The sequence below is a fragment of the Thermobia domestica genome, chromosome 2, assembly GCF_964235325.1.
Source record: "Thermobia domestica chromosome 2, izTheDome1.hap1.1, whole genome shotgun sequence".
Classification (NCBI taxonomy): Eukaryota; Metazoa; Arthropoda; class Insecta; order Zygentoma; family Lepismatidae; genus Thermobia; species Thermobia domestica.
The window spans coordinates 9,732,785-9,756,679 of record NC_137455.1 but is presented as its reverse complement, the minus strand read 5'-3'; the positions used below and the strand labels follow the sequence as shown (position 1 = coordinate 9,756,679).

The 23,895-nt window shown below is 34.0% G+C and overlaps 1 protein-coding gene across 9 annotated transcripts in view; it reads right to left on the bottom strand.

The window, feature by feature from the left end:
* Dyb (Dystrobrevin) overlaps positions 1-23,895 on the bottom strand; it is a 351,963-nt gene that overhangs the window by 92,400 nt on the left and 235,668 nt on the right. For 8 of the 9 annotated variants that reach the window (XR_014128235.1, XM_081738417.1, XM_081738406.1 and 5 more), the window contains 6 exons: positions 21,221-21,434; positions 15,612-15,697; positions 12,707-12,858; positions 8,310-8,418; positions 5,369-5,535; positions 4,894-5,021 (listed from right to left, as the gene is read on the bottom strand). Coding sequence is in view for 8 of the 9 variants with exons in the window: in XM_081738417.1 (XP_081594543.1) it covers positions 4,894-5,021; positions 5,369-5,535; positions 8,310-8,418; positions 12,707-12,858; positions 15,612-15,697; positions 21,221-21,434 (856 nt within the window). In the remaining variant the exon portion in view is untranslated. The remainder of the gene's footprint in view (positions 1-4,893; positions 5,022-5,368; positions 5,536-8,309; positions 8,419-12,706; positions 12,859-15,611; positions 15,698-21,220; positions 21,435-23,895) is intronic. The other variant, XM_081738404.1, reaches the window with a different exon arrangement.

The window sequence follows — 23,895 nt, the reverse complement described above, 5'->3', positions numbered from 1 at the left end:
TTAATCCAGCCCTGATAATACACACACATAGAAATTGAAGAAAAAACTTTACTAAGATTTTTTGGAAATATCTACATATTCTAGCTTGGATCTACTTTTTTCCAGTAGTAGATGGTTTCTTATTCTTTTTACATTCTTCCTGAGGATGTCTATCTTTAAGAGATGAAGCATCTAAAAAACTGCATATCAATCCTAAACGACAAAATAATGTAATTCTTAATTATTTATTGATAACTTCTATGTGCCGAAGTCGAGACTTACAAGCCTTCCCGAAACACTTAACCATGTTTGTACATTAACTTCTCTTGTTTATACATATACGAAATACGGGAAATACAGAAAAAATACAAAGTAGAAAAGAAAATATTTTTAACTTCCATTGTATATGTAAGAGAAAAAAATATTAATGAGAACAGATAAATTGTACGGAAGAAAATATAAATTTATATATAGAGAGGACAAGAACTTAAAAATAATAGGAAAGAGAAAACATATAAGTGAGTATTACATATTGCAAATTAAGATAAGCATATGCATATAAAATAGTAAAAACAAGGTAGTAAAATAATCATACAAGATAGTAGTATATTGCTAATACGGTGAGTGTCCGTGGTCAGTGCTCTCGTGAGATGAGGATTTTTGAGAATTACTGTATCATATAACACTCCTCTTTTGACTTCTGTTTGATTTTAAGTAGGCGAGTGTTTATACCTTATATATATTGGTGGAGGCGAATTGCTCCATTGACGTATTATATTTACTGTGAAGTCAGACGTGGATCTAGAAGGTAAAAACTGGGGGAGGGTCAACCAGAACCCAGACTATGATAGATATATCATGAGTTTACTAGTTTGCGTGTTACTTGCCACGGTGTTACTTGCCACTATTGGAATTTCGTGTTACTTGCCACGGTTATCTTATCGCATATTTATCTGTTATGACAGCGTGTCCGTTGCCACGCACCTGCATCTATATTTGACCTTGAGGGGGTGGGAGTAATTTCCCAAACAATTTTCAAAGCAAGGCAATCACCTGAAACACAAGAAACAAAGCAAATTTCTGATTTAAGAAATAGGAACCTTGTTAAATTTATGCGTGTCACAAAAATCACAAAACTCGCACGAAATACAAGAAACAAAACAAGATTCTGATGAAATGAATATTCTTGCAAATCTACACAAACAATTGAAGTTCTTCAGTAATTCGAAAACATGTAATTCGAAACATTTATTTTTTTTATCTCTCTGCTTGGATGTACCTCGGCAACTTTTCTGTCACCGTCGCCGCAGTGAGCGGACTCCCATAAGACTCAATGCATTTTTAGATGTTGCCCAACTGTTTCGTCGCCAAGCCGTTGCCTTAGGCCTACCGCTCACTGGCAACATTTTGTCGGGCAACTATCTTGTTGCTCTGGCTAAATGCATTGAGTCTTATGGGAGTCCGCTCACTGAGGGGACAGCGACAGAAAAGTTGCCGAGGTGTCGCCAAGCAGGGCAACAGCTCGGCGACGGAACAGTTGCGCAACATCTAAAAATGCATTGTGTCTTATGGGAGTCCGCTCACTGAGGCGACGGCGACAGAAAAGTTGACGAGGTACCTCCAAATAGAAAGGTAAAAAATAAATGTTTTCTACAATTTTTTTTCACGTAACAGTTCGTTCCGTGTGTAGCGCGTGAAAAGAAGTGTTCGCAATGGAAACTAATACATTCTTTGATTAGTGACTAGCATGTCTTTAGTGATAAAGACTATGAAAAATTAATTGAGGATATAGAGAAACGCTCGGCGTTAAAGAAGAAATATATATAAAGAAGAAATTATGGAAGGAAGTGTGTTTCGCTGTTATAAGAAACTAGAATGAGCTTTCCAGCCAAGAAAAAACAACACAGATAGGTACATTTTTCGATAATGACATATCGCTGTCATACTACACACTACTACTCTCATTAATTTCCCACAACTAGAAAAAAAATACAGATAAAATTATCATTTTCAAGTTTCTTTCCATTTCAAATATATATATATAAAACTGTACTGTATAAAAATGGCCAATTTTAAAACGTCAAGAATACGCGGGAAGAACGAAGAAAGCCAATTTTTATTTTATGGCTATACGTAGAACATTGAGAATACAGTTACTGCACAGTGTTGTCGGATTGCCGCTTTTGTTAGTTTCGTTCTGTTAGTTATTTCCAGTCGTTTTATATTTTCGTTATTCTTGTTATCCTTTGATTCGAATAATTGTTCCCGTTCATATTAGCATACGCAATGCTGTTACTTTTGTCACTCATTGACGTTCAGGGACGTCATTTAGGGGGGGGGGGAAGGAGGTGCAATTGCTCCACAAGAGTTTGAGGAATGCATATACTTTAATCAATTGTCTACTAATATACTAGTACAAAACGTGAAAGTCTTATGTCGGTGGTGCTCTTGCCCCCCTCAAGTGAAGTCTGAAATAACGTCCCTGTTGACGCTACCTTCGAAAGTTTATTTAAATGTATTTATTTAACCATTGAAATGGGCGGTAGTTTTTTTCTTTTATTTTAATGTCCGAAACCAGCGATTATGTGAACTGTTCCGGTTGCCGATTATGTAAATTGTGATATCAAATGCTCGGCAACTTTTCTGTTGCCGTCGCCAGTCAGCGAGGGTATGGCAACAAAACTGTTTTGTCTCCGTGAAGTTGCTGACTGCAGGCGACAGCGACGAGATAGTTGCGCAACTGTTTTGTCGCCAGTGAGCGGTAGGCCTTAGGCCTACCGTTCACTGGCAACATTTTGTCGGGCAACTATCTTGTTGCTCTGGCTAAATGCATTGAGTCTTATGGTAGTCCGCTCACTGAGACGACGGCGACAGAAAAGTTGCCGAGGTGTTGCTAAGCAGGGGACAGCAGGGCAACAGCTCGGCAACGGAACAGTTGCGCAACATCTAAAAATGCATTGAATCTTATGGGAGTCCGCTCACTGAGGCGACGGCAACAGAAAAGTTGCCGAGATATCTCCAAATAGAAAGGTAAAAAAAATAAATGTTTTCTACAAGTTTTTTCACGTAACAGTTCGTTCCGTGTGCAGAGCGTGAAAAGAAGTGTTCGCAATGGAAACTAATACATTCTTTGATTTGTGACTAGCATGTTTTTAATTAGTGATAAAGACTATGAAAAATTAATTGAAGAAATAGAGAAACGCCTCATTAAAGAAGAAATATATGCATATAAAGAAGAAATTGTGGAAGAAAGTATGTTTCGCTGTTATAAGAAACTAGAATGAGCTTTACAGCCAAGATAAAACAACATAGGGAAATTACTCGCACCCCCTCAAGGTCAAATCTAGATGCAGGTGCGTGACAACGGACACGCTGTCATAGATAGATAAATATGCGATAAGGTAACCGTGGCAAGTAACACGAAATTCCAATAGTGGCAAGTAACACCGTGGCAAGTAACACGCAACGGTTTACTATACTACTATAACAGACTTTCAAAAATATATAAATAATAGCTTCAATTATTTTTGTCACTCAAAAACTTGGGAGAGCCTAGCCCCCCGACCCCGGCCTAGATCCGCCTCTGTGTGAAGCATTTGGAGTATGTACACCAGTATGTAGTAGGGAACAGAAAGCCGAAAATTGTCTCGTAGTCTTGTGTCTCTTTGGAGAATATCTACGAGCTAGAAATAATGACTCTAAGTAGATTATGCATTTTATTATTATTATTATTATTAACGCAGGAAATGTAATGAATTTTTTAGTATCAAAACCTTAAAAGATTGAAATATTCGTTTAGAGTTCCTGAGTGTGTATGCATACTGTCTGAAATCTATCACTTTCATTACATACTATGCTCATGTCCTGTACGCTAAAGGAGAAGGATGATTAATGACAGTGAATGAGTATAAAGGAAGTTGTGGAAGTAAAATGTGGGAGGAAACGGGAAGGATGTTCTTCGACAAAATCCAAGGACATCTCGCTTTTACCACAAACTCATATTACGTGAGATCGAACCAAGACTTTTCGGAAAAGAAGTGAACGCTCTGGTACTAAGCCAGCGTGTCATTAGTCTTCAGTTGTAGTTAATATCGTCCTATCACAAGCCAATATTCGACTCTCCTTATACAGTAGTTCCAACTATACCTGCATAGTGCTATTTACTGCATTTATTTGGTTTATTTTAGAAATATGATTTGGCAAATCTATGCTCATTTGTAACTCTGTACAATAACAAAAAGAGGTTATGCAATTTATTTCTGTTTATAATAATAATAATAATGATAATAATAATGTATACATATGAAAGTTATTATATGACTTTTTTAACTCTTGAACCACCCGATTTACCTGGATCAAATTTGCGACATAGATGAAGTTCGGGACTGTGATGGTTTTTATCATTTTATTTTGACGGTGCAACTTAGGGGAGAGGAAATATTTTAAAATGATTCAAAATAACCCATATTAGTATCGAATCCATAGTTTCCGGGATCTCTGAGATGAACAGTGACACTTCCAAAGCCGTCTAAATCCAAATTCCGCCCCGCAATTTGAGGAGGGATATATATATATATATATAATGAGCGAAAATGACCGATATTAATGTCGAATACATAGTTTTCGGGATCACTGAGACGAACAGTGACACTTCTGATGCCGTTTAAATCCAAATTCAGCCCTTTATGTCACAAATGAAACGTATTCTCCCCACGCGAAGAACGGGTATTCTGCTGCTGCTGATAATAATAATAATAATAATAATAATAATAATAATAATAATAATAATAATAATAATAATAATAATAATAATAATAATAATAGCAGCAACAAGAAGCAAAAACAGCAAATCTTCTTATGGTTTGAATAAGAATTGGTAAAAAGTGTTACAAGATAGAATAACGGTTCACTTACACTATATGAGAAAGATTAAGCGTCTTCTCTGGTTCTTCTGGGAAGCGAGGGATGTTACTTTTCCCCTTCTCTGGAACACAACGAAAAGACTTCCGGAGAGAATGGCCTATTTGTTTACTCGGAGACTTCTGAAAATAAGAATATATTAATATATGATACGTGACTTGAGTACAACCAACCTATAGCTAATAAATTTATGGTTGGAAATTTCAAAATTAGCTTTTCAATTGTTGCTACTAAAATTTAAAGAAACAAGTGCACACAATAAATTTGTAGTATGGAAAATCATGAAACATACAAAAATGCTTTTATCCAGATAGGAATTCCTATGGTAATCTTGACACGTTCAATACAGACCGTCTCAGTATTCGCAGTGTAACTAAGTTTTCAACATATAATATGCATGACGTGACACAATAATTTCATCAAAATATCACTGGACTAGTAAACAGACATGTTTCTTGTTACTACTTACATAGGTAGTATATTCTTTAACTTCATGTTCATTTGTATGTGGGCCTGAGACACGACCTCTCCAGAAACATTCCTGACATAGCTGGTAATTGTGGCATTTCTGGCACCGATATCTAAAACCAGAGAAGCCTTCACGCTGGCATGCGTCGCACTGCATCGGATGAACCACTGCAATAACATCATCTATGTTACTTACGAAACTACATAGATTTACAATTATAATAAAATAAATTTACACAATACAATACAATTCTTGACTGTAAACAAGTACAGTGAAACCTGTCTATGTTGGGCACCATCGATTCCAATGAAAAGTGACCAACTTAGACAGGTGGCCAACTTACAGAAAACAAGTGTGATTGGTGTATTTTTAAAATAGAATTTTTTAGTATTACTTGATTGTAAAATTTTATAGCGTTTTCAAAACTAGAAACAAATTGACGTTTGGAGAAGCACGAGGTACGCTGTTGCCACTTCGTGCGCATCGTGAGTCATCAGCTGGAACTGTTCTGTAAGTCTTAATACAAAACAAAATTTCTAAATATTGGTTTGTTTGGAATGGATGAAAGGATATGTTTGTCGTCCCAGTTTGTGGATGTGAAGGGGGGGGGGGGGGTTAAAAATCACTTCCACGTACAAAGAAACGAAAGACGCTTCTTTCATTCTGAAAATACGTGTTTATTATTTAGCAGCACCATTGAAATGTTGAGGTCTGTTGCCACGGAAACCTTTCACCCACTGTTGCTAAAATTACATTTATGATTCAACCCTCGCTGAGTGATCGCAATAACTATGTGACGTCGAGACCTTTCTTCAAAACAAAATCTGCACGTGGTTTTGAGCTGTCACTTTATTTCTAGTTTTGAAAGCACTTTAATAAGCAATGGCACGACAACTACTTTTAAATAACGTATGTAGAGTAATTGTAAAAATATACAGTACTAGAAAAAAGATATAGGCTAGTATGGTTAATGAGCTAGAAGTGTCTCCCTCGCGGCAAAAGATGTTTTTAAAAAATCTTAAGGGAATTCATATCTTAAAACCTCCGCTACCTTTCGACAAGCCGTAAGGTGCCATTAGTTGACAATTGAGGTGGTTAGCTTTAAACCTTGAGAATTTTCCGGAACTACTAAAACTCCCTACTGATGAAAGGAGCCGATTAGGCTAATGGTTTTACCAAAAAAAGACAGGGTAAACAAATACGTACAACCATTTCCTGAATTCCTGTACGTGCTTTATCTTATTCAATCTTCCTTCATCACCTCTTTATCAGGGTAGTGTTCTGGCCATTGACCTCCAAGAATAAATCGTGGGAATCCATGCTTCTTTGTCTCCAGTCACAGATACAGAACATCTGCCTCTCATATGGGAATCCGAAAGAGTTAAAAAAAAAACAACAAAACGGTATTTTGCATGGCCAAGATAAGCAGGTAAATTTATCATTATCATCATAGGGTAAACATTGCTTCAATGCGGCCAACTTCCAAGATAGACAGGTAGCCAACTTACAGAGTAATGAATGTTTTATGGGAAAATGCAGGTTCAAAATGAACCAGGCCAAGCTAACAAGTGGCCAAGTTAACAAGTTTTATTGTAATTCCTTCTGTAGAGTCTGTTTATGCTGTATACCAACACCAGCACTAGTTTTTCAGTTCGGTAACCGTCCGAACTATATTTTACAAGCAATAATTTCAGTAATATGGATACCGTCAAATAAAATTACGTCAATTCTGTAAAATGAAGGGTACCCGTAACATTAGTTTAAGGCACTTCAACCACAAAAGAAAACCAAAACAGAGCTCCCTCGTGGTTATATAGTTAAAAGAAGCTCAAAAGACCCGAATTCGATTTCGGTAGGTGATTCTGGCCGGACGTAGGTCCATGCCTCGATGCTATAAAGAACGTTAAATTTCAAATCAATCAATGAACCGCAACCAAAGCAAGCACACTCAAGTTCTAGAAACTCCATTGTAAGAGGAATACTGTATTCAATGACGTTATACAATACTTTGTATAATGGTTTCCGATTATGTTAATCACAGATAAACTTATATAATAATAACGAGAAGAAAATGTATCATGTTACATTACTACTATAAATGCCATCCCCACCGAATGAGTGAAAAACACTACTATTGTATCTACCCATATGTTGCAAATCCCTACAGTTTTAAAAGACGCCATTTTTATTATTATTATTATTTCTTTCTTTTTAACATATCTTTAAGAATATCTGATGATGATATACCGGTCAGGGTTTGAAACATTCTGTGCTTCGTAAAATAAATGTAATCTGTATGGAAAATTTACAAATAATAGTAAATCAAATGAAATCTTTCAGTTTAAAGCCCCACGATTATGCCTGTTAGGCTAAGGGAGACGGGTGATTAAGGTAAGTGAATGGTGACTCAAGAATTAGTGAAATGAGAATGTGTGAGGAAACAGGAATACCCCGAGAAAAACTCCACGAACACGATGTTGTCCACTACAAACTTACTTGCCCAGGGATCCACGCACCAGAGGTAAACGCTCTATCAGTGAGCTCCCGAGACGACCTACTAATAATAGCATATAGTATCTTGTTACAATAATATTTTGGATGCCCATAACACACTACTTACTTACGTTGTGGTCTTACATTCTGGCCCATTATTTCAAATAAAATACTGCAAACATACGCGGTTAGGGCCCACGAAATCACTACTTTTTTGTAAATTATATCCAATTTTAGAGATGATGATAGACATTTTAGTAAAATGTGCCCTCAATCGCTGAAATAAATTCCGGTCAAGATATCGATCGCTGAAATAAATTCCTGGCTACGCCTCTTCAAAGCAATGACGATTTTAGGGAGTGATCAATTAGAAATGCCTCCCTGGAGCAACGACACTTCACCATTTGTTACCACCCTTGAAATTTATAATATATGAGATCTTACTAACCATTTTCCACGCTCGCCAGTCGATGCAATAAAGGCAGCCAAACCAAACAGTGAGGTCCTGGATCAGACATCATTGTATCCATGAAGTCATTCACAGTTATTTTGTTAGCCTAAAAGATGCCAAAGGATACATTAGCAATGAGTTTTATTTAGTAACATAAACATGAAAAACACTAAAATAAAAATACAACCTTAGGTAGAACATCCTGCGTTTATGCCTAAAGAATACGTTGATAAACATACAAGTAGTGATGAAATATTCTAGAATGATAAACTAGAGTAATTGGGGGTGGGGGGGATCACACGACAACAAGGGTTTATACAAAATATCACGTCTGAATTACCGAACAAAACAGACTAACCCATGCCTAGCTTGAAGAATGCTCTTTAGGAAAACAGATTCCGTTTACAAGTATTGTCTACAATCAGCCATGTGCAACAGCCACCCTTGGGGCCCGGCCCACTAAACCTTATCATCCAGCCCGCCTGACTCATTATTGGAAATGTATTTGTTATGTAATCTCTTAAACTGTATTGAAAGTTTCTTCTGGATAATTTGTCTACCCTAAAAATATCCTCCACGTTGGAACGTCCAACATAACACCCAACATTGAGAAACTACTTCAGAACATGAAAGATCAGGTTTCCCACTAAAGTGGTGAATACACAGATTATTTTCTGTTTTTCTTTAGTAAGCAAATATTTTGTTTGCCGTTATAACAGTTTTTCCGTTCATGATGCTAGTGGACGATAAACAAATTTCTTCATTGAATATGGCTTTTGAGAAAATTTTATACATTATCTGGACGCCAGTAAAACCTCCCGTGATTGACTCATTCCCTGTTCCAACTTGTATATATCTGATTTACATAACGACTACACTCACATAATTATTTTTTCAATCAAAAATTTTCTCGTACGCCTTATATCTGGAGAACTGTATATAGTGTAACCAAACCCAAACTATCGCTTATCTCAGTATTGATGTGCTTATTCTGTAGAAAATACGAAAACTCGATTTAGAGGCCGTTCAAAAATTTTGTGACCCCTGATCCAAAAACTAATTATTGGTCGAGATGTTATCTTTTGATGCATTTTGGATCATGCCTAAAATTTTTGGCCAAGATCGCAATTTTTTCATCCATTTTTTGGATAATTTATAAAATTCTTGTTAATATATTTATTATAATAGAATTCAATAGGTCCACTTACAGCGCACATCTTTCATTATATATTTATAATTTAACTTTTAAATACTGTAAAGCACCCGGCTTAAATATCTAAATTACTAATCCTTTTATGAGACTTTGTAGGTTACGCTCATCCTGCTCGTTAGAATGTCAGAAGTTAAAAGTATCTGTCAGTGCTTTCTGAATAGTTTTAAAAATAATCTAAGTGTAATTTTCTATTCAGCACGTTCATTTGAAATCTAGAAAGCAGTTCGTTGTAGCATAGTTTATTATTAAGTATTTTGTACAAGCATATTATTTTAACAAAAGAGACACTGACCAAAGCTTAAACCCACTTTATTTTAAATTATAATTTTATACTTATATATTTATATATAAAATAAATATAAATTATAATAAATAATAAATTATAATTTAAATTAAATTATAAATTAAATAAATAAAAAATAAAAAATATAAAAAATAAAAATATATAAAAAGCATATTATACTGTATAATTTAATGTTCTTTGTTTACGAGTTATTCTTTCACAAATTTCTATTATATATGAGTTGGAATATGTTTACAGAGATTAGATTCAAATATCTCTGCAAAAGTACTGAATAGTGATGCAAGTCTGTAGTCTGAAATGTCTTTCCCCCTCATTAGATATAGGTATAGGAAAGACTTTTTTTTTTCAATTTATTGGGCAATCTACAAGCTGTAATTACTATGTTAAATATGGAAATGTACACATGAAATGTGGTAGCATATAACAGTGGTAGTAGTAAAGGAACGAACGTCTGTATAAAGAAGGTGGTGTTACGGTGAGGTTTTAGGATGTAATTGTATTCATTCTATAGGTGATAATACAAAATCTGAACAGAAAATTAATACGTTAGAAATATTAAACGAAACAATTGTAATATTTTCGATTGTACAAGCTTTGCTTTCAACAGACTTAAATCTGATTTAAACTACTCGCTGAGTAAAGCAATGCGTTTATTGTAAATATATATTATTGTGTAACAGTTTCACCAATTATCCACTTTGGCTTCATCAGACACTATGAATACACAGGTAGTGACAGACTTAATATAAGAGACGGAGAAAAAAATCCTGATTCCTGATTGGCTACCATAGATTAAAACAGCCAATCCCTTTTCACCAGAAGCCAAAATATAAAACAGAAACAAAAATTGCTTATTCCCTTTCCTCCTTGTTTGTACATTATACACTCACATCTTATAACTAGATCTACTCTAATTTACAAAATAATCTTACAAATAACTCTTAAATATGAATACCAAATAAATAAATAATATTATATTCCCAAACACATTAAACGATGAAAAGTTTAAAATTATTATACACGCATATACTTTGTGATGTCTCCTTTGTGAAAGTTCTATTAAAGAACAAGATTAACAATATGATCCAACCACGGAAAAGAAAAAAAAAAACAACACGTCCTATGACATAGTTACAAAAGAACTAGTACGCAAACGGATTTTCCATTGGCATCAAAACATATTAGATAAAAAACTTTCAAAGTGATGGTATCAAAGTATATTCAAGGTGATGGTATCAAAATATATTAGATAAAAACTTTCAAGGTGATTATTTCGAAAGAAATTGAAAAAACATATATTCCATATAATAAAAAGAAACCAGCATAAACAGTGCCTTTCTAATCCAAAATAGTTTTTGTGATAAAATTTTAAAACCTGGCGTTTTAAAACAATATGGATCATTCGACCTGCACCCGCTAATAGTGTAGTTTGGTATATTCAATCTGCATCCAGGATGAACCAACCAGGACTGACAGTTGTGAAGGGAGGCCTGAGTTTGTGAGTATGCACTGTGAACTTTTGCATGACATATTGTCGTGAAAGGAGGACTACGTAACATTTAAAAACACACGAGAGAACCAGGGATTTCTCCTTGATATGACTCCAACCACTATACTTCTTATGTCTTATATCATGATTTTGTAATATTATTTGTTTCTATAATGTTATCATCTAAGGTGACGGTTTTAATAAATACCCCAAATGAATGACACTTGTCCTTTTATTAGCATTTTAATTACTTTACTTGACAATTGATTGTTGCTATATTCAGTGACACAATAGTACATATTAATAAAAAAATAAATACTAAATTTACAAAAATAAACTTGTACAATTAACTTATTTAATTTTTAAGGCACCTTAACAATTTACTCCACTACTCACGAATTTTAAGTCCTGAATTCCAGTTCATGATTTTATGGGCTGCTATTTCAATAAATCTTACTATTTTCCATTTCCTGACTAACCTTCTCTCTTCTTGGCCCATCACTTTCACTTCACTCCAATAACTGAATGTCCCGTGTCTCTTATATGCTTGTACACGGCATTTTTTTTTCTTTCTGTCTCTTATATTAAATATGACATTCCCTGTGTATTCATAGTGTCTGATGAAGCCAAAACGGATAGTTGGCGAAACTCTTACGCGTTTAATTTTTTTTTTTTTTTCAATAAAGGTATTGCTTTGTTCAGTGAGCTGTTTAAATCAGATTTAAACAAAAATACTTAAGATATGAAATGAATATACATATTAAAAAGACAAAACCAAAGTTCAGCTCACTTTTTCGAATGAATACGAAAATTTTAAATATATATATATAAATAAAATATTTCAAACACCAGTCCAGTGAAACAATGAACTCTACAGTTGATTGGTGAGTATGTTATAATAATAAATACATAACATTATATGTATAAATATATAAAGCCTTTATTATTATTATTATTATTATTATTATTATAATTATTATTATTATTATTATTGTGAATGATGGGATGATAGAGAATAATATGACGCAATTTCTAGGGAAGTAAATAATAAAAATCAAGGTTTGAATTGTTACATGATCGAATCCGATATTTGGCGAGCTGTTGTGTCTGCCGCAATAAACCTTCGGGTTCCTTAGGACATAGACAGAAAATTTATTATTATACACACCAGAAGAAGTAAGAAATACGAGTAGAAATAGCAAATTTTTAATGCTACCACGCAAATACCTAGGAATTATTAGCTTTAGTATTTTCTCGAACACATAATTCTGTGTAGTATATATATATATATATATATATATATACATGTTTTTTTTATGTAGATAAATATTTTATTTTTAATCAAAAACATTAATTTATTCTTTTTAATTCAGCATACGGTGACTTACCCCACTAAAAATACTAGTGGCCAATCCTTCTGAATAGCTAAAGGAAGGCGATTCGTAAACAGCGGCTGGCAGCGCGAGAACTTCCTGTAGGTAATCTGCGAACCTTGTTGGTATCATATGACCGTTACTATCTGAGATCTGTGAGAAAATATCTGGAAAAAAAATTATATATATATATATAAAGGTAAATACCAATATTAACATACAAAAATGTCGAAAGTATATTCATACGAGTACAATGAAACTAATGTTACCTGATTGAGTTTGAAGTACAACGTATTTCACACTTTAAAGTGCATTACTGTAACGTGCATTTGAGTGGCTTACTGTGCTTTGAAACACCGAGTAATAACATTACTTAAGGCTAATGATAAATTCTGAAAGCAAAATAACTTCTAAGAAATGTATGAAGAAGCCACTTTTTTCCGACAACTAATAGTTACTATAGGTAAAATTACATTGGTTTCAGAGTGAATATGTACGACTGGGCCACTGATCAAATCTATCTCTGATTTACTTTGCCAATGAAAATGAAGTATTTACCAATCAAAATTCTAGTAATATTTTATTTTAGGAATTCAGTGTATAATCAGGACCTAGCCTGCTACGAAATTCACCATTTACTCTTTGAAGTAAAAGAATGTATCTTCCAATATTTTAACGAATTCAAAAGACGGTGATGGTAAAATGACCTTTGTAAATACATGAAAAGCGACATCAATTTTTAACTTTGTAGAAAATTAAAACTAGCAGTGGGGGAAAGTCACTTCGATACAAATTAAAATTTCATCGCTACTAGAATTAGCACATTATTTTCTTCCCTTAGCTTACAAGAATTAAGACATTAGATAACTTTTCTTCTCTTAATTACAAGAATTAGGGCATTAAGTAAGTTTTCATCCCTTTGCTTACAAGAATTAGAACATAAGATAAGGTTTCTTCAATTAGCTTATAAGAATTAGGACATTATCTTTAGCTTATAAGAATTAGAATATTAGATAACTTTTCTTCCCTTAGTTACAAGAGTTAGGACATTAAGTAAGTTTTCTTTCTTTAGTTACAAGAATTAGAATATTAGATAAGTTTTCTTTCCTTAGTTACAAGAATTAAGACATTAGGTAAGTGTTCTTCCGTTATCTTACAAGAATTAGAATATTAGATAAGTTTTCTTCTCTTAGCTTACAAGAATTAGGACAGTAGGTAAGTTTTCTTCCCTTAGCTTATAAGAATTAGGACACTGGGTAAGTTTCCTTCCCTTACAAGAATTGGGACATTAGGTAAGTTTTCATCCCTTTGCTTACAAGAATTAGGACATAAGATAAGGTTTCTTCAATTAGCTTATAAGAATTAGGACATTATGTAAGTTTTCTTCCTTTAGCTTATAAGAATTAGAATATTAGATAACTTTTCTTCCCTTAGTTACAAGAGTTAGGACATTAAGTAAGTTTTCTTTCTTTAGTTACAAGAATTAGAATATTAGATAAGTTTTCTTTCCTTAGTTACAAGAATTAGGACATTAGGTAAGTGTTCTTCCCTTATCTTACAAGAATTAAAGTAGGTAAGTTTTCTTCCCTTAGCTTACAAGGATTAGGACAGTAGATAAGTTTTCTTCTCTTAGCTCATAAGAATTAGGACACTGGGTAAGTTTCCTTCCCTTACAAGAATTGGGACATTAGTTAAGTTTTCATCCCTTTGCTTACAAGAATTAGGACATAAGATAAGGTTTCTTCAATTAGCTTATAAGAATTAGGACATTATGTAAGTTTTCTTCCTTTAGCTTATAAGAATTAGAATATTAGATAACTTTTCTTCCCTTAGTTACAAGAGTTAGGACATTAAGTAAGTTTTCTTTCTTTAGTTACAAGAATTAGAATATTAGATAAGTTTTCTTTCCTTAGTTACAAGAATTAGGACATTAGGTAAGTGTTCTTCCCTTATCTTACAAGAATTAAAGTAGGTAAGTTTTCTTCCCTTAGCTTACAAGGATTAGGACAGTAGATAAGTTTTCTTCTCTTAGCTCATAAGAATTAGGACACTGGGTAAGTTTCCTTCCCTTACAAGAATTGGGACATTAGGTAAGTTTTCATCCCTTTGCTTACAAGAATTAGGACATAAGATAAGGTTTCTTCAATTAGCTTATAAGAATTAGGACATTATGTAAGTTTTCTTCCTTTAGCTTATAAGAATTAGAATATTAGATAACTTTTCTTCCCTTAGTTACAAGAGTTAGGACATTAAGTAAGTTTTCTTTCTTTAGTTACAAGAATTAGAATATTAGATAAGTTTTCTTTCCTTAGTTACAAGAATTAAGACATTAGGTAAGTTTTCTTCCTTTTGTTACAAGAATTAGAATATTAGATAAGTTTTCTTCCCTTAGTTACAAGAATTAGGACATTAGGTAAGTGTTCTTCCCTTATCTTACAAGAATTACATTAGGTAAGTTTTCTTCCCTTAGCTTACAAGAATTAGGACAGTAGGTAAGTTTTCTTCCCTTAGCTTATAAGAAGTAGGACACTGGGTAAGTTTCCTTCCCTTACTCAATTGGGGCATTAGGTAAGTTTTCTTCCTTTAGTTCCAGGAATCAGGATATTAGATAAGTTTTCCACCCTTACTTTACAAGGATTAGGTCATTAGATAAGTTTTCTTTCCTTATCTTACAAGAATTAAGATATTAGGTAAGTTTTCTTCCCTTACTTTGAAGTGATAAAATTTTAATTTTTACCTACGTGAGACTTCTCTCAACCGCAGTCACTGAAAATAGTCAATTTTTTCCTTGAAAGTGTAAACGAATATTTGACTTCAATTCCTTTGATTTTCTTTATATATTTAGTTTTATTTTACTATCTCTAATATTTCTAGGATCTCATAGTTTTTAATAGCAAATAATATGTTTTATAGTACTTACATCTTAATTTATCCATTAGTTTCCCTGCGCACATTGTTGCTAAGGCCACCTTGATTGAAAAAACTCTAATTTTTCCTATATTTTCTCTGAAAGAATACAAAATATAAGAGTTACTTTCAAGGTATATGAAAGTAAAATTATTTGAGACAAAGATAAGTAGAAATATCTATCTATCTATCTATCTATCTATCTATCTATATATATATATATATATATATATACAGTATTTTAAAAATTCTGTGACCAAACTCCAGCAGATGATTCGTTATATCAAATGACAGAAAAAAGTTCTAATAAACACGGGTCAAAAAATGCCTCCTTTCAGAGATTACAAGCTACCAAAAGCGATAGAAAATAAACTTTGAAAACGACATGGTTCTAGACCTATTGCAAATGGTTCAAGGAAATACACAAGCTAGTAGTACGAGCTCTATCTACGAGGATCATTCAATAAGTAAAGAGACAAAGTCTATATTTTTAACAGTAATCAATTTATTTTATTTTATTTTATTTTTTTGTTTCAGGGGTGTTAGCTGGCAACCTTGGGATATGCTCTGATCTGCTGTTTCGTAATTTTGTGTCAAATAACTTCAAAAATATCAATTCATCATGGCAAGTCCTCTAGAAGATTGCACCTTAGAAGAACAGCGCTCAGTCATTAGGTTTTTAGTCGCAGAAGGTGTAAAACCAAGTGAAATTTTTTCTCGAATGTTGAGACAGTACGGTAACAGTTGTATGAACCGTGCGAATGTGTACAAGTGGGTTGATCGGTTTAAAAGTGGCCGAACAAGTGTAGGTGATGAACCCCGATGTGGACGTCCAGTGGAAGTTTCTGGTTCTTCGTTGGAATCGAGGATTGACGGACTTATTCGTGATAACAGAAGAATTACTGTTGAAATGATAGCTGAGGAAGTTCAAGTAAGTGTTGGAACTGTTCACAATATCATTAGGAACATTTTAAAGTACAGAAAAACGTGTGCCAGATGGGTTCCCAGACAGCTTACTGACGCTCATAAAGAATCAAGGCTTTCCATTTGTCAAGCCTTAACGCAACGAAGTTAGATTGAAGGAGACTCTTTTTTTGAAAGAATAGTGACTTGGGACGAGGCCTGGATCCATCACTACGACCCTGAGACCAAAAGGCAGAGTATGGAGTGGAAACACACTAGCTCTCCAGTTCGCAAAAAATTCAAGGTTCAACCTTCCGCTGGTAAAGTGCTGCTGACCATCTTTTGGGACTCACAGGGTCCAATCTATTGCGATTTCCTTGAAGATCAGCGAACTATCAATAGCCTATACTATTCTGAGATGCTAGAACACAAAGTTAAACCAGCTATCAGGAGCAAACGCTGTGGACTCTTGTCAAAAGGAGTCATTCTTCAGCACGATAACGCCCGCCCTCACACAGCCCAGCTGACCCGAGATAAGCTTCAAGAATTGGGTTGGGAGGTCCTACCTCATCCTGCCTACAGCCCAAACCTCGCCCCATCTGATTTTTACCTGTTTGGATCACTCAAAGACGCCCTATGTGGTAAAAGATTTGCTAACAATGAGGAAGTTAAGGCAGTGGTGCAAAGGTGGCATCGGGGTAAATCGAAAGATTTCTTCGCCAAGGGAATTAGGAAGCTGCAAGAAAGATGGGACAAATGCATAACTGTAAAGGGGGATTATATTGAAAAATAGCCTTAGTTTTGAAAGATTGAAATAAATCTTTATTGAGCTATAGCAATTTGTCTCTTTACTTATTGAATGTTCCTCGTAAATATCCATATTTCACAATCCTCGGCATCGGTGCAACGAATTGTATACAGGAAGTTGGGGTACGGAGAGGTACTTTTAAGCACTAATTAAGTACAAGGGAAAATCAAAAAGAAGGTGAATTAAGCTGCACAATCCAGTGTAGTTACAATTTTTATGTGTAGTAGGTGTCAAGATATGTCTATCAGCCACCATAGAACAGATCGTCGTTCCTTCCAGTGACTAGGGTAGTCAAAATATGGCACAGCAACTGGGACATTACACGACAGTTGAGGTGCGAGAGTCATTCGATTCTTCTGACCATGGGGAATAAATTCACAGAAATTCATCAAGAACTGATAGGAGGATTATAGATAAAACGATATAACACGTAAACAAGCATACATGTAGTGTCACGCGTTTCCTACCAGGAGAACTGATGTGACGGTTGAAGAAAAACATGAAGACCACTCTCTGTATATCCCCGAAAACTCTCTCTACAGTCCTGATCTAGCCCCTTATTTTGGGATTTATGAAGGAACACGTCCGAATATAACGTTTTTCGCATACCTAACTCACGAGTTTGGAGTAACATGTTGTACACCCGACATGGAAAAATTACTCGTCCGATGAAATAAATGTCTGGACCTCATTGACGATTACGTGCAATTTTAGTGTGATACTATATGCATAACATACTACAGTTTCATACTTATACTCCTCCATCTTTAGGAATAAATGCAATATTCACCTTACTTTTTGATTCTCCCTTGTATAAATGACAATATTCAAGTAAATGCCATTTAAAAACTAGTTTCATTTCTCTGTTAAAGTGCTTTCAAAACTAGAAACAAATTGACAGCTCAAAAACACGTGCAATTTGTTTTGAAGAAGGGAATCCACGTCACATAGTTATTGAGATCTCTCAGCGAGGGTCGAATCATAAACGCCATTTTAGCAACAGTGGGTGGAGAGTTTCCTTGGCAACAGACCTCAACATTCCAATGTTGCCGCTAAATAGTAAACACGTGTTTTCAGAATGAAAGAAGCGTCTTTCGTTCCTTTGTACGTGGAATTGATTTTAAAAAAGCCCCCTCCCCCTCTTCCCAACATGCACAAACTGAGACAACAGACATATCCTTTCATCCATTCCAAACAAACCAATATTTAGAAATTTTCTTTTGCGTTAAGACTTACAGAACAGTTCCAGCTGATGACTCACGATGCGCACGAAGTGGCAACAGCGTACCACGTGCTTCTCCAAACGTCAATTTGTTTCTAGTTTTGAAAACACTATAGTAACCGAAAATAACTAACATCATTTTTCCTTTTCATGTAGCAGCCAACATTATTAACTGTATGTACATACTGTCCGAAAAGTTCTACATTACAATTAAATTAAAATGATGTATTCAATATTTATGTTAATCATAGTTCCATGCTGAGTTCACTATTTTACATTGGGAACAAGTAACAATGAAAAATGAAATAAATAAATAAAATAAGATACACTGGAACATGTACTAAATGTGCCAATTTCAGTATTGAAAATGAAACGAAATCTTTGAGTTTTACGTTCCACAGTTATGCCGGCTAGGCCACAGGAGACGATGATTATGAGATATGAATGAAATTGTGGAATGAAGAAAGTGGGAGGAAACGAGAGAACCCCGACAACCCCCACACTCACGGAGTTTGTCCACCAGAAAGTTCACTTGGCGCGACCTGGGATCGAACCAAGGAGCCGCATGCACCAGAGGTGAACGCTCTAGGGGTACACCCTGGAAAAATAGGTTAGGATTACCGGCTAAAATATTCCAATCTTGGACTTGTTGCTTGTGAAGCGGAAGTTTCATTCGTTAACCTATGTTGCTTGCTCCTTACGGCTTTCTTAAACTTCAAAAACATACTTACAAATGGAATTTTCTATTTCTCGGGATCAGAGCAAATATTTCGGTGATGTGGCACAACTCTCGTACAGCTACTCTACTCTACTCTATAGAATGCCTATAATTTTTAAGTATGATGTTTGTTACTTCAGGTATTCCAATTTAAAGTATGGAAAGCTTCTTAAGTGGTTTCCGAAGTGCTGAATATTTCGTATTACAACATTTAAAAAATTCTTTTTCGTTCCCTTTTTACATCATTTTCAAAATAATAATAATAATAATAATAATAATAATAATAATAATAATAATAATAATAATAATAATAATAATAATAATAATAATAATCCAACAAAATTATACTATTTAATTTCAATTAGATCACAAGTGACGTAAGAAATTAGCCTATTGGATCATCGCTAGTATATTTTCCAAATCTTAGTAGGTATTATTCGTTACGAAATTCTAATGAAAAAATCGGTATGGTCTGAGAGGCATATTTTTTCCCGCATTTAAATGGGTGAATACAAGTCGTAGAGATCTCAAATATACTTTAGTAAGTCCTATGCCAGTTTTTATTTTTCTCTGAATCTAGTTGGTAAAGGAGTTCCACAAGGATCGAATTTCGTATCAGTTACATTTTCACGGGATACTAATGATTTACGTCTGTATAGTTACTTAATGTCCTAATAGGTTGAATTGATTTTGAGTTTCCCGTCCCGTTCAACAGCGGGGCTATATGAGACGTGGACCTGCTGATAATGTGGAATCCGAACCACATGAGGTCCCGCCGGGAATCGAATCGAATTATAATAAATACTTTTTCGTTTATTAATACACACACACACACACACACACACACACACACACGCACACACACACACACACACACGTACATATGAAATAAACAAATAAATGAGAACCATATTTGACCTCAAACCCAATTCCAGCACAACAACTATTCGTTACGTGGCAACTATATTCGCACGTTGAACAGTATTATATTGCCTCTGTTCACGCTAATACAATACGCTATATGGACATTTGAGAAATAAGAAAAATTTACACATATGAAAATGAAAGTGACTACGTTTGAGACTTCGTACTTCTTAAACCACCCAACCGATCTCGATCAAATTTTCAAGGTTCGGATCTGCGATGATTTTTATCACATCACTTTGACGGTGCAACGTATGGGAGCGGGAGGGGGAAGAAATATAAAAATAGATAAAACTTAGTATCCCTTGAAACAAGACACCGATCACGATCATATTTTCAACGCAGATGAGGTTCGAGCCTGGAATAGTTTTTATCATTTCAATTTGACTGTACAGCGTATGGGACCGGGAGGGGGAAAATATATAAAAATAAATAAAACTTAATAACTCTTAAACCATGAGACCGATCTCGATCAAATATGTCACATAGATGAAGTTCGGGCCTGGGATGGTTTCTTATCATTTCACGTTGACGGTGCACCGTAGGAGAGGAAGGGAAGAGATATTTAAAAATGATCGAAAATGACCGATATTAATGTCGAATTCATAGTTTTCGGGTTCGTTGAGATGAACAGTGACACTCCTGATACCGTTTTATTTGAACCCAGCGATGCGTGTAATCGACTCTAGTAAATAAATCAATCTGAATTGTTAAAGTTACTAACTGACAAAGATGTTATATTATTAAGTGAATATTTAAATGCTTGAACATAGTAAGATAGAATGGAAAATGAAATGAATTTTTTGAGTTTTACGTCCCACGGTTATGCCGACTAGGCTAACTGAGACGGAAGATACACTGGAATTGCAAAGACAAAGAATATATACGTAGTTTTCCTTTATTTCCATTTTGTTATTATTTAATATATCATATAAAGCGTGAAGATGAGACTCGACAACAACAAAACAAAAATAAAATATAAAACAAAATAAAATAAAGAAATAAAAATTAAAAGGTTATTTATTTATTTCTACAAGCTCTACTTACACGGAGTAGGCAGCAAGGAGCCAATTAAGAAGAAGACTGGTACAGGTATCAACATGAATTTGCTGAGCCACGGGTAAGCGTTTGTTTAAGTTATGGTAAAGGCTAGAAATTAGGGTCTCCAACCTCGATACATTCACTTCCATATGAGGTTCTAACGTGTTCAACCCATTTTCACGAAATGCTTCAATCACATTCCAGATGTCTAAGGCGTGCACTAGAAAAGAAAAGAGACGCACATTATACGTACGTACACATTGCAAATTAACAGATATATATAAACAGTATTATTGTAATAGAAATAGAAATGTTTAGTATTAATTTAAAAAAGAATAATTCAGGTGGAAAAATTAAAATGCACGAAAATACATATGTAGAAAAGAAATTAGCTTCAACAAGAATTTTAGGAATGATAAAAAAATGCATCAAAATATTGTGATCTTGGTCTATAATTAGTTTTTGGATCAGGGGCCACAAAATTTTTGAACAGCCCCTAAATGTGAATCAATGTACCGTATCGTGTTTTTTTTTATTATTTTTTATTTTTTTTATTGTATCAAATAGTTTTCAAACTTTTGTTAGTAGTTAGGTGTAAGAAAGAGTCTTATGACTCTAACCTCGTTGCTGTAGAAAAAAGGCAATAAATAAATAAACAAATCAAGTTTTCGTAATTTTTTTACGGAATAAGCACATCATACTGAGTTAACTGATAGTTTCGGTTTGACTTGAAATATGTTGGATCTTTTGATGCATTTTTGGATTAGGGCCCACAAAACTCCTGAACGGTTCCTAAATCAAATTTTCTTATTTTTTACGAAATAAGCACATCATACTGAGTTAACTGATAGTCTGGGTTTGGTTATACTATATGTAGTTCTCCAGATATAAGGCCTACAACAAAATTTTTGCCTGAAATACATTGGATCTTTTGATCCAAAAACAGAGTGTTTGTATATGATCGAAGGTTTCCAAAGTTACATACATCTTTGTGGGTTCATTTCACATACTGTCTTGGTACTGACAACAGATGCTAAACTTTTAAGACTACCAACAGCAAAACATTTCTGAATATTTTCAACACTTCTTGTATATAATAAAATCATGCTTTCCATTCTTTTTAATGTTTTTCATATTTGTTGTTATTTTCACGCACTGAGCCTTCATGCACTGTATTACGTTTATTATTTTCTTGTTTCATATTACTAATTGCCTCCATGGATATCTTATCTTTCTGTTTTATTTTGTTATTTATGTATCAGCAGTTCATTTCTAATGTATATATGTTAATGTCTTTAAAATCATGAATAAAGAAATCATCTCTTAGAGCAACCAAATTGTTATAGCGTCCATAAGACAAATGCAACACTTCCCCGAAGAAAGGGCGCAACCCTTTAAACGGATAGACCGTAAAAAAAAAAAAAAAAAAAACTTTGGTGTTAAATTATTACACAAGTAACAAGCTAAAGTGGAAGTCATTTTGTGTTGCTTTAACACCTCATTTTTTTGCTGTGTATAAAGACAAACTATCCATACTAGCAGAAAATGTGCATATAGCTATAGATAGGCGTATACGAAACCAACAGACTTCGCGGACTCTTAAAAGTTGTTCCAATAAGAATCAGTTTCATATAACTTTCAAAATGTGCATTCAATTTTATTAATAATTCCATGGCCCTTGCAAGCAGTGATTTATCCAGAATTTTGAACTTAGGAGGGTGTTCAAAAAACCTAGGATGTGCAATCTTGCATTAAGGTCGTATACTATTATTATCTTTTTAATTAGCGTTTTTTTTTCACAAGCTTTAAAATCCGTTGATGCAACGAACGATTGCATTGGATTCCCTTCCTCAGCCAGAGCCAATTAGCACCGATTTTCTTATGCTTGGTGTGACATCGAGATGAAATCGTTGGCAATCAATTGATCACACAATGTTGTGACGATCACAGGCGTGTAAAGTTTGGTTTCCACGGCACCGATAAGTCGTGATCTTGCTTTGCGTGCTCGGCTTGAAAATTTATCTTGTCGAAAGTAAGTTGTTTTATGCTATTGGCACTTAAAAACAAGAATTTAAAACCTTTTAAAAATCAAAATAGCAAGATTTTCAATGATGTCTTCACGTTCTGCATAAAGGTCCTCCAGCAACTTGGAGCGTAGTATTATGAAAGATGGAGGTGGTGTTCTCTTAGCTGTTCACAATAATTATATCTCTGAAAGAATAACAAAATTTGAATTGCCAGATAATGAGGATTTGTGGGTAAAAATTCAGTTATCAGATTTAACATGTATATATGTTTGTATAGTGTATTTTCCGCCACATAGTTCAGAAGAATTATATTTAATTTTTTTTCGAAATATTGAAAGCTTTAATGAACTAACATTATCTCAAAATGTTTTTATTATAGGAAATTTGAATTTGGTGCTTTTAACAGAATATTTGGATGGTAACTATTTTTTAAATTTGCCTAATTTGGAGAACAATGTCTTACACAAAGTTTTTTTTTTTTTTTTTAATTTCTCACAAATCAATAAAGCAAGAAATCTAAACAATAGAATTTTAGATGTTGTATTTACTAATGTATTACACGTTGAAGTCCTTGAATCTGATGTTCATTTTGTTCAACCAGATCGTCATCACCCATGTTTGAATATTAATATTCCGTTTTATAAAAACTGTAAG